The 12,681-nt window shown below is 38.4% G+C and overlaps 1 protein-coding gene across 1 annotated transcript in view; it reads left to right on the top strand.

Moving 5' to 3' along the window:
• LOC107098959 overlaps positions 1-4,318 on the top strand; it is a 15,006-nt gene extending 10,688 nt beyond the window's left edge. The window contains exons 10-11 of the mRNA XM_015396868.1: positions 839-1,062; positions 2,467-4,318. Of these exons, the coding sequence (XP_015252354.1) occupies positions 839-1,062; positions 2,467-3,049 (807 nt within the window). The 3' untranslated portion in view covers positions 3,050-4,318. The remainder of the gene's footprint in view (positions 1-838; positions 1,063-2,466) is intronic.
• The last annotated feature ends 8,363 nt before the right edge of the window (positions 4,319-12,681 follow it).

The following is a 12,681-nucleotide window of genomic DNA, read 5'->3' on the forward strand; positions in this document are numbered from 1 at the left end:
ATCACCAATCTGTGGATGTTAATTCTGGGATTTTATGTGATACTCTGATTAGATGAATTCCCAAATAAGTTTATTCATAGATCATTTTCAAAATACTAAGCTTATCATTCCCACAAAAGCATCTAGTATTAAGTATAATCACTTAAAAAACATTTAACCCTACAAGACCGTTTCTATGCACAATATCAGAAAGCACCAACAATTGCAACAGATGGTCTGTGCCTTGGTTTCTGGCCTTGTCATGCAGATTAGAGTAAAAAAAAAAAAAAAATCAGTAGTTCCTGAAAAATTCCTCAAGCTCTCGCAAAGTAATGCTGCCAATGTGGCCAACAGCCAGACCATATGTCTCCTCCCTGGACTTTTTCCTGTCTTTGTATTTACTCCACCTTTAGTTCATGTCTCTTCTCTAAACACTTAAGAAGCCCGGAAGCTCTACTGCTCTCATGTGCATGAACGATTAACATCCACATTTTTGCTTGCATGGTCAATCTATTTATGTACAAAAGAAAATATAATCAACTTTGCAGTTCTTTTTGAGATATGTCTTTGTTTTTACTGCAATGTTTTTACAGTTTTCTTCTGTTTCCTTCTATAAACCCCCCTCCGTAATACATATGGAAATGTACAAGTAATGTTTATGAGGTGATCCAGATACCTCAGGACCATTAGTGCCCTGATTACACAAGCACTCCAGGCTATATTTAACATTTCTAGATTTCAGGGAAAACTCTTTGATAAACTTTTGTTTTTTTAACATTTCAATGTGTCTAATATACAAGAAAACCTCTAGTGATTACCTATTCCTAATTACTTTTTGTTTTTTGGGGGTTGGGAACAGCTCGATGCCATGATGATGGTGCTGAGCACATCTGATGAGGTGGAGCAGCTGGTTCTGAGGAACACAGAACTGACAGATGATCTTTTATTCAGTCTTTCTGGGGCCCTGATAGGCAGCCAATCCGAAGTCACGCTGCTTAATCTTAACCTCAACCTTATTGGCCCCTATGGCGCTCACATCCTACTGGACATCCTGAGAGCAAAACCGCAGATCCAGAGCTTGCAGTAAGTCTATGGTGCCATCCAGTCATATTATATCAGATTAAAACTTGAAGAAGACATTTTTACAAGGCACAAACTGGCAAACAGTTGACATTTTAAACTTTTTTAACCAACCCTGTTTTTAGTTAAAGAGAAAGAAAGAATATTTTTTTCTGCCAAATTGTAAGCTTTAACTTTTTAATCCCTTAAAAAAATTCCTGGTTAGCCTCCTTAATGCTATTTTTTTCCCCCCAACAAAATAGTCAGAGTAGGAAAGCTTGTCTCTGTGGCTCCAGTAAAAATCTTAGAAAGTTAGAGAAAAATAAGTCTGAGACAATCAATTTTATATTCAAAGATCTTTGATATTTTATTAACTGGAGCATCTAAAAAGGTGTCAGCCATAATGTTCCTCTAAAATGCAAAGAGTATGAATTAAACACAATAGATATGGAGTTGGTATTTGGCTGTCTAAGCGTCTTCACTATGGCTGAATGTGAAGTTATTCTGGCTCAACAAAAATCCTATTCTCACTTACTTCCATTTATGTCAGTGGGAATGTTTTTAAGTGATACTTCACTTTTGCTCCTTAGTTCCTAATTGCCTTGATATCCCAGCAATGTCTGTATTAGTTGTGAGCTCTAATTAAAAGGAACCTAAAGTATATGATAAACAAACAAAAGGTAAATGTGATTTTACTTAAGGAAGAGAGAGGTAGAAATCCAGGAAAGACCTGTAAAGTATCAAAAATAGCCATCTTAAGGTTCTCATCTAACCCTTCCCTGGTGTATCAAGTGTTTTTTTGTCTCACTGCTTGGAACAGCACAACTACTGGTCCCATTCAAGATTGGATCAAAGCTAATTTGCCTTTTATACACTGAAACTAGAGCCTTGGGTTTTGTATCCTTTTGATTTGCAAGATTTTCTCACCAAAGATGAGAGACTCATCAGCCATTGAAGATTTCCCTAAAACCATTAGGTATAGAAATAAGCGGGAATAGTCTATGTTTAAGTAAATTGTTCAACATCCTTATGCTTCCTCTAAAATATTTCTTACGCCCCTTTTAATAACAGCAGAGAGGAATAAAGGGGGGGGGGGGGATCCCTTCTTCTTTGTCTTACATTATTCATATGTGTAATAACATAGTAATAGGTCAGGGGTGTCAAACTGGTTCCATGTGGCTGCAGGTTTTCTTTCCAACCAAGCAATGGCACACCATACTCCATTCACCTCATCAAGTGAGTCCAGTCTGAACCTGATGCCTTGATGGGATGAAAGGAGTCTGGTGTGCTATTGCTTGGTTGGAAAGAAAACCTGCAGCCACACGGCCCTTTTTGGAACCAGTTTGACACCCCTAGGTAATAACAAAGTAATGGGTTGTTAAAGGAATGTAAATTTGATTTTAAAAAGGTTCTTCTTCCCTCTTGCAGCATGTTTGGAAACAAACTGCGTGACCACGGAGTGCTTACCCTTTTAAGGGGAGTAGCTGAGCTGCAGGATCAAACAGCAACAGCCGCTGCAGCCATTCAGCAGGCATTATTTTTCTCTTCACAGCTTCCCGGTGGTTGGAGCTCTTTTAGGGTTTTTGCACTTTTGGAATTGGACATCGGTGGAAACGGCCTTGGTAGCAATGGGGTCAAGGTATTGGCATCATACATGAGATCCCACTCATATCTACAGTACCTGGGGCTAGCACAGACGAATGGTGTGGACCTATCAGCTTGGAAGGAACTTTTTGACAGCCTGAAAAGCAACACCTCTCTGACTCAGATCATTTTAGATGAAAACAATTTGGGGGACCCTGGTGTCAGGCTACTGGCAGACATGTTGAAAGAGAACCTGAGTCTGCAGCAGGTGGATCTCGACAGGAACGTCATCAGTGATGTGGGAGGAAATGACATCATGGCTGCACTGCTTTGCAGGACACAGATATTGACACATCTTAGCCTGGATGAGAACAACATCAGTGAAGGATTAATGACCAGGATACAGGAGCAGATACAATGCAAATGATATGCATGAGCAACAGAGCAAGCTTGGAGAACTAAGTTGTGCAAATTAAAGGGCCTTAATACACACAAGATTTATTGTATTTGTTGTTGGATGAGAGACGAACTAACTGACTCATTTGTTTTGTTTGACCATTAAACACTCACACAAATGTCTCTTCTTTCCTATCAGTGGGTGGCCCTGCAAAGAAATGTTGTCTCTTGGTTTAGCTCAGGCAGGTAGTGTAGGAGGTCTGTTTGCTTTTGAGCTGCACTGAGATGTGGAGGTATTTTCAAAGTTGTTTCAATAAAATGAACCTTTCTGCTGTATATGGAGGTTACATCTGCACCATCACCTTCCCACCAGCATGCCCCCTTGCGACTTAACACCTACTTCTTCCCAAACTGACTCTATTGTGGGCCTGACTGATCCCTCTGCCGTTTTATTGAGCAATTTGTTTCCTCTTCACCAAAAAGAAACCACTATGAATCATTCCACCCACAGTGTATGAAAGGATGGCTAACCCACAGTATTTCCAGCTCAGACCTTTAGAGCACCCATCAACACATGCCTATCCTCACTCCTTTAAATCAAAAGATTGTTACAGACAGCGATGCCCTGACACATCAGCACCCCTCATTTAGTTCTGCTTGTCTCTTCACCTGCTACACAGAGCCTCTATTCAGAGTACAAGAGAGAAAAATCGGTAAAACTGGGGAGGATTTATGTGAAATTCAAGGCCATCATCTCATTGTACTATTATCCCAGACATTCTGAGAATAACTGTACCTGTGATCAAAGCTTGTCAGGGTGGTAATTATCTCCTCCTCTGAGGGCTGCCATCAGTGATTCTACCAAAACAAATCCTATCCATATTTCTTCTGCAGCCTTCTGCAAATTCCTTTCTGTGGAGCCCCGATAAAGATGCTTCCATAACCTCCACAAGGATGACAGATAAATGAGACTGACGTTTCTGAAGATTGCATCTGTAGAATTTATTCGTGTTCTGCTGTTTTCAAATGAGCTTCTGTTTTGATGTTATATAAAGCAATGAAAAAAGTGAACGTCCTTCTTAGCGGATATTCTCAATTTTCAGCCTTTTCACAAGTGTATAAGACATTCTCTTATTGGACCTCCCCCATGAACCTCCATAGGTATTAATCTACTGTTTTATAATATTGCTGTAATTACACATTTTTACAATGAAAACAACAGCAAAACAGCTCAGAACGATTAAGAACATAGAGAAAAACAAAAATAAAGCTTTCTTTCTACAGGTCAGGATGATGTGATCTCGAATCATTACGTGTTACAAGGATGACAGAAAGATGACAAGATGGAACACCATTGTTGCTGTTGCAGTTAACAATATCCACTAGGTTATAACCTACATAAAAAAAGAAAAATACATAGCTTGCCTCACATTCACAGCGTCAAACATCCATATTGCCTTTAAAGCCTCAATAACTAGCAACAGACTTGTTTCTGAGGTTGACACACATGCAAGAAGCTGAAGAAATTAGTTCAAGCTATTTTTTTAAGTTGTAATGTTTAGTGTTTAAAAAATGAATAAATAACATGACATACCTACATCCTTGTTGACTTAAATTGAGTCAGTTTGCAACATTCAGGAAGACAAGTAAAGCAGAGATACACATTCTGAAAGCTGGCCATGGCCTCTGTACGGAAGGAAACGAGAGTCAGGGAAGAGAGAGGCTCCAAAACACAGCAGTGTCAGAGGGTTCAGAGATTCAGGTGAGTGGGAAAAAAGCATTGTATAAACGTTTGCTGACAGCCGTTCTGCCCAGTGTTGTGTTGTGCAGGTGTGGGAAATCGCGGTCCATAAGTGGGCTGGTGTAGATGGAAAAATGCCAGGGCCGAAAATCGCTCCCAGTCTGAGCCTGGTTCTAAAAGTGTAAGGCACTGATGAATTTGCAAGATTTCTGAATTTAAAAAGTCATGAAAATACATCAGCAGATACATTTGTTACAGCAATGTTTTGGCCCAATGAATTGCAGTGACATGTATGACATCAATGCATCAAGCTGAGGCAGAAGGCTGAAAAAAAAACATATATGGCTGCGTCGATTTAGATGGAATACCCCTTTTGGGAAAAATAAGGCAAAGGATGCAATATTTGCCTATGTGGGTGGGAAAATGCTTGTACATTTCCCCTGACCAGGTTTGGTAAGAGTTTGCTTTATTAATTAACTCTACTAGTTGTGAAACAAATCAAGCTGCTACTGCTGCCATGATTAGCCAAAAACCTGACATGGTAAGCAGGTATCCAATCAGTTTGAAGAATTGTACTAAATATCCCTCCCTTTTGCACACAATGTCTACAGGAGCCTTTCCAGATTGATACGTGTAGTTAAAAACTTTGTGAGGTGTGTAGTTCAAATTGAGCTACACACCTCTGAAAGAGGATGTTGACCCAGTTTTTTTTTGTCTGAACCAGGGTTCACTTGAGTTTATTTCCACCTGCCAAAAAGATCCATACTAAAGGGCACAGAAACTCTGGTACTTTTAAGTCAGACTAAAGCTGCAAGATTTGAATACACTGGTAGTTTAAAAACTCGGCCCTCAGGACCCACTGTCGTGTATGTTTTAAGTATTTCCCTGCCTCTACACACCCGACTTAAATAAATGGGTGATAAGAAGGCGCTACAGACTGTGGAGGCTGCTGAGGGAGTGCATTTGATGCAGGAGTCATTTGATGCAGGTGTGCTGTAGCAGAGTCGCATATAAAATATGCAGAACAGTAGGTCCTGAAGAATGAGTTTGAAATCCACTGGAATATACCCTTAAATGCAATTTGGGTGAACCTAACTTTTGTGCTGGTGCGCCTAAGAAAAACTGTTTTGTGCACCGAGGGAAAAGGTTAGTCTACAGCCTGATCATTTTGAAAAGGTGGGTTAGATTCTGGGGTTTAGATTTAGATCCCGTTTCAGTGGACACAATACATTTTTTATTTATTTTCACTGAAAGAAACATTTGTTTGATTACAAACTTTATGGAAAAACACATAAAATATAATCTATTGATAATTTAGCTTGCTACCAACACAAAAACACAGACGGATTATCAGATATCCTATAAAATTATGGGGAAACACCATCAATAAAAGTAAGACATGAGTTTGTGTATATTGTATTAAGTCAGACATCTGTTTAATAAACAAACTATGAAGATGTCTGCTTTTTAATGTAATGTGTTGCCAGCATATTGAAGTAACCTTTTCAGCTAGATTAACTCTGTGTTTAAAGCACTTTAAAATAAGCATTTTGAAATATTAATGGTATAATCTACTGATGGATGTACGTGGTGTGGTTTCTTTTCCTGTCAAAGATGATGACTCTCTGAAGCATAGAGGTTGTGACCAAGGCCACCAACTCTGGTACCAATGAGGAAGATAAAGTACAAACCAACAAAATAAAACTAAGCTTTCTCCTAAGCTTCGAAAATGTTTTGAGCAGTGGCGGCTGGCCTATACAGGGTGCAAGAGTGCTGCAGCTGGTTTTCCTTAGATCGAAATATACTGAAGTATACGATTGTGTTACCTGTATAAATAAATTGTATATTTTCTACTTGCAGCTTTTCTCTGTGTGAGTCTAGTCAGGTTAAATGGCTTGTACAGTGCTTTATGAAGTTTATAACCAAAAGTAATAGTCACTGGGTGCTCTGTGACACTGCAGAACTAAGCCAGTGTAGAAAAGCAATTCTTGTTTTCATATTTAATTCATTTTCTTAAATTTCCTTTATATATAGTATTAACATTTTCCTCTGAGCCCAAATTCCTTGATAAAGTTTTGATTTCAGTTTAATAATTTTGTTCTACCCAATTCTTCTGTGATGTAATTTGTTTCCTCTGAGAGTCCTGGTTCAGATTCCTATAAGTAATAATGCTGAACCTGTAAGAAAAAGTCTATAATTTGGGGGGTTCAAATTTTATTTTTTAAGCCCTGAAAAACTAATTTATTCTCATTTTATCCTGCTTTAAAATCTAAAATCTCTTTACATCTATTTTTAAGGATTACACATTTTCCTATAGATTAGTTATCTTGTATGTTATTCAATAAATTCCATATTTCCATATTCCATAATTTCTTTATTTTCCAACTTCAATTTTTTTTTGTTGGGTAATTCTGTCAATGTTATACAGTATAATTCACATAGTGCCTTTTTTTTCTTCAAATATTCAGTTTGGATCCTAACAGATATCAATACGATTTAACAGATTTATCGGCAACCCCCATTTTACACTGCATGCAGTGTAGCTTTAGTCCTCTCTAATCAGCTGCAAACTCTGCTGTCGATAGGCAGCCATTATAACCAATACGAGCATAAATTCAGCCTTAACATGTATTTGCAGGGCAGTAGCAAGTAGACAGCACACTGGTAAAATTTCAACTCATAGAAATATAGAAACCAGTTTGCTCCACCAAAAGAAAGGAAAGGAAATATCAATAACCAAAGGTAAAGAAATAAGTAGAGAATGTTAGTGATCAAGAAAGTATTATTCATTGATTTTTAAATGGAAATTGATTTTTTTTCTTGTCTTGGGCCAACACTAGAAATAGTATTCATATGCAGCTAAAACGTCCCTACCTCTACGTACCTACAATGTAAAGACAGTTAGCAAAGACACATAGTGGGTGGGGTTATGAAATACAACAGTTTAAAGAAAAAATATATATATGTTAAATATTCCTCTTACATCCTAATTATTAACCCAGGAGCATCAGAGGAAGCTTTCCCCATACATGAATCATTTTCAATGAGAAAACAGAGAAGAGTCACTATTTTCTCTCTGACTCACTATTGCTAAATCTTCTGCACAGAAAGTTTCTATTGACTGTCGTAAAAGTTGCTAGAAGTGTCTAGATGATGTTGTCGCCAAATTCATATTTTAGATAAGGCTTAAATCAACCTGTAGGAGAGAGGAATATCAACCAGTACAACAAAAAAGTGGCCAAAAAAAAATGAAGACAGGCTCTATAAAATATTTCACATTGGCTATTCAGTACTATCGTACCTAAACAAAAACTACATGAGTTATTCATATTATGCAATTAAATTAAGCTTAAAGACAGTTATTAGTGTCACACACAGTGGATGAGGATGGGTAAAATTAAATACAGGAAGAAACTTAAATACAATAATTTTATGCCACAGTTTCAAATTAAAAATATACAGTGAATATTATATAGATAGATAGATGTACTTTATTTATCCCAAGCTGGGAAATTGCAGTCAAGCTGGGAAATTGCATATATTATTGCTTATACCAATCTTAATCAGAGGATAAAGGGAAGCTTTGCACATATGTGCCTCATTTTCATTGGGAAAACAACGGGGAGTTGCTCTTGTCCCTCTGACAGGCATATGGCTTGCTGTTTAGTCTGACTGTCTGTGTTTAAAGGAGGATAAGCTCACAGTAGCCCTTACTGATGACTGTAAAGTCAGAGCGATCAGTGTTTCACATTGTTGCCATATTCTCCTACAACAAGTAAAAAAATTGCTATATTTGTTGCTTTAAAAAAAAAAAAAAAAGCCCAGAGGGGCCTAGAATAGTGACTCACCAACATCCTAAACCATAACCTTGCAGGACCCTTTAAAACCACTGTGAACCCCATTTTTCTTTCTCTTCTTCTGGATCTCGGTCTGATGCAACTCTTCAAGGAGTCCTTGAACTGTAAACCCACCTCAACCTCGCTGGTGCCACCTGTTTGTGCAATGGATGAGGACCTTTTAAATCTCCGCCTGTTGAATGACAAAAATTTCACCCAGTTTCTCTCCTGGTGTTCTTGTATGGAGTTCTTCATAGACACATAAAGAAGCTAATATCTGATGCTGTAGCTATTAGTTTCACAGCAGACATCTGGTCTTCAAGTTTTAACCAAGTTCTGATTTTGAGCTAAATAAGGCTTCGCTTTACACAAGGGAGTGCCATGGGTCTCATACACTGTTTTGCAAGTAGGAGGATGCCTTGACTATGCTGCAGTGTGTTGTGGATGAAATGGCTGTTGGGGGAACTGATCAACAGCAAGAGGCTGATGCCTGTGGAGACGAACCAAGCCAGGAGGATGCAAACCCACCATGAAAGAAGGCCTGAAATAAGAGCCTGCAGGACATGTACCAAGAAATCCTCGCAGAGGGTGATGTACAGCAAGCTGCAGCAGGTATAACTGCTTCAGAGGTGAGTTAATAATTTATAAATACGTTAAAATGGAAAGAATTAATCATATTTTTCCCTTCTAGTAAATGTAAAGTGAACATTTGGGCATGCTTTGAAGGTTTACTGAATTATATTTTTTGTCACATGACTAGTAAATATAAAAAATAAAATATAGAATAAACATTTAAGTGTGCTTTGAAGGTTAACGGAAATCTTTTTTTGCTTTTATATTTTTCAGAGCTTCCCTGCTCTGGCCCGTGTTGCATGCAAGTACCTATCTGCTCCGAGGAAAGGTGTAGACAGCTGCTGTTTAGTGCTGTCTCATTGATGAGAACAGGAATTGTATGCATTGCGACAATGCTGAGATTCTCATTTTCATCCAGAAAAATCTTCCTCTCTTACATTACTACAACGGTATAAATTAAAGGCAAGGAGCCCAAAGGACTATCTTAATCCTCTTTTTTGCGCTTCATAGGAAGGACTATTTAAGTTCTTTTTTTAGTAAACAGAACAATTCAAATTAAGATGTTTTTATTTTTGGTGTCTTTTGAAAATGCCTGTTATTGTTTCATATAAGGCAGAATGAGCTCAGTTTACACTTTACAATAGCCCAGATAATGGGCTAAAGACTTTGCATATTTATGTTCCATTTGCTCAGCTCTTTTTAAAAAGTGTTTTCCCTCTCATTTTTGTAAAAATTTTTGTTTACATTCAATTCTATGCAATGCAGCTGTAATGGAGAGGTACATTTGTTTCTATTTATGAAGAAAATAGATTTATATCTGGTTTGAATACACGTTTTCAGATTAAGCTCAGGAAGATCATGTTCCAAAATGTTGTTTGAGACAACGTTGAAAATAAATGTTAACATTTTTCATTTTCCTAAAGCTGAAATGGTGTTCTTATCCTCTACAATGGTAATTATTTCTGGAATTGTCATGATCTGGCCTGTTTGCTCCTCTTTAATTGATGATCTCTTTCACTTGCCGTTTTCCCTCCCTGCCTCATTATAATTTATTCCTCTCACCTGTTTCTTCTGGTTACTGTATATTCAGTTCAGCCTTAGGATTCAGGGCCAGATCATTACTTGTCTTTCTGTTAGTTTGTCTGTTCAGTTTTTACCTAGGTTCATGTCCTGGATTGTGGCAGCCAGTGGATAGAGGGTTTTTGTGTTTGTCTCGTCTCCTGATCATCCACTGTTCCTCCCCTGCGGAGTCCTCTGGGTTTTTGGCTCTATATGTGGGGAGGTTCGGTTTTTATCCCAGTAGGCCTGGGCTTTGCTACCCTCTTCCACTGAGCCTGCTCATCTCTTCCTGATCCTGTCTGCTCTTGTGCGTGACCATCTGGTCACGCTTCAGAACTCAGTCAGACTCTGAACCTGTCTGGGAGCTCTGTTATTGCCTGGAAGCCTGGATCCTGCCTTCTGTTCTGTCCGTTCCTGCCTGATCTGTATCCCTGATCAGGATCGGCTTCCTGCAACTCCTGCGGAGCTGCAGCACCGGGGACACTCTGGGTGATGTGAGCCGCATCAGCTGTCAGCCCATTGGATGGATTGCACCCCTCTCAAAGGGTATGGACTGAACTGCTAAACCAGGTAAGTGACTTACTGAGAACATCATCTTCAGTCAGATGATTGTGGTCACTTATCTGTGTTTCTCCCTTAGAGTGTCCCCCTTCTGCAGTGTCCATGAGCCTCAGCTCCACTTCAGTTTTGTTCATTTAATAAACATATTGAACTTTCCTACTGGCCGTCTCTCCTTGAATACTGGGTCCATCTGTCCTCGGTTCATGACAGGAATATACAGTATGTAGTGGGGCGTCCCAGTGAAGATGGTTATGCTGGAATTTTGTGACTCACATGTTTTGAAATCATTGCATCTTCAGTGTTTGGAATATTGGCAAAATATTTTGCCGTATAAAATTTTGCAAGCATCTAGCTGTTTTTCATCGGGATTCTGGAGATTTTATTAAAGCTTGTTTTCTCTTTTAAACACTTGGGAGAATGCCAATTTTTAAATGGCCATATTTTTTAAAAAAAAACTTCCACAATGTGATCCAATTGGAAAGCTTGGATGCTACTCTTTCTTGAAATGTAAAAACTCAAATCTACACCAGCGAGACTTGTTCATGGTTTTGTCTGAGCCTGTAACTGGAACTGGAACTATCACAGTGGACCCATATGCCCAATGTATGCTTTGTGCACTTGTGCAACCACTAAAGATTTGATTGAATGTTAGGCTTTTTTTTTGCTTTTCTTTCACTTTTTTCGCTTTGGATTTTGTGACCAAGAAAATCTTTGTAAAACAAAAAAAAAAAAAACAAAAAATAAATAAATAAATAAATAATATATATATATATATATATATATATATATATATTATCTAAAGCTGAAACAGTTGCTGATGAAATACATATAATAAAAATAAGAAATTTGTAAAGAAATCTGCAAGGAGGTTTTCTTAGGAATAATCTATGTTATTCATACAGATATTTGTCAAATCCTAAAATACCCAAGGTGTTAACCTACCGTGAGTCAAATTAGATAAAGCAGATATCCCTTTTTTCAGGACAAATGAAGCTTAAGCAAAAATTCAGTCTGGAAGACTTTTATCTTCACCTGCATCACCTACTGACGCTCTTTGCCAAGCTCCAGCCTATCATTGGGGAAAAGCTCCTCTTCCTGAAGCCAATCATCCAAGATCTCCTTTTTTAGACCTGAATCTTGGCAGTTCCTTGGCATGCTTCTCCACTCCCTCCACCTCACAGCCCAAGTCTCTAGGTTCTCACTATCCTATGGCTTCCCACCACCAGTGTCTGGGCCCTGGGAAAAGAGACTATCAAATTCCTAAGCCATTCATCCAAGCATTCTTCATCAATCAGCATCAAGCCTTCTGCGGGCCCAGGTGCCATAGAACTGTTCAGTGATACCAAATAAACTTTTCTAATTGCATTTTCTTTGTCAGTGTGGGTCTCTCCAGGTTAAAATGTAATCATCTTGATTGAGCAAATCACAAGGTTAGGAGAAAAGTATATGAATACAGGGGGCCTGTACAGATATAATAATTATGCAGCTTGTCCACTCATGGGCCAGGTTTGATAAAATGATGCATATAACTGCAAATAAACTTATAATAATTCAATTAAATTCAGTTTATTCATATATATCTCCAATTCACAACACATGTCATCACAAGGCGATTTACAGAGACAAGTTAACCAGATCATACAGTCAAAGTTTTCTATCTAAGGAAAACCAGTTGATTGCATCGACTCATTGACTCGAAACATACTTAAAGCGACAGCGAAGAGGAAAAACTCCCTTTTAACAGGAAGAAACCTCCAGCAGAACCAGGTTTAGTGTGAGCGGCCATCTGCCGAGGCCGACTGGGGTTCAAGGAGACGGAAGCAGACATACAGTAAGAATTAGAGATATAAAGGATCTTGTCAACCACCTCCACAGGCGGCCCCATCCAGGAAA

Source organism: Cyprinodon variegatus, unplaced genomic scaffold (genome assembly GCF_000732505.1).
Source record: "Cyprinodon variegatus isolate N-32 unplaced genomic scaffold, C_variegatus-1.0 Scaffold826, whole genome shotgun sequence".
Taxonomy (NCBI): domain Eukaryota; kingdom Metazoa; phylum Chordata; class Actinopteri; order Cyprinodontiformes; family Cyprinodontidae; genus Cyprinodon; species Cyprinodon variegatus.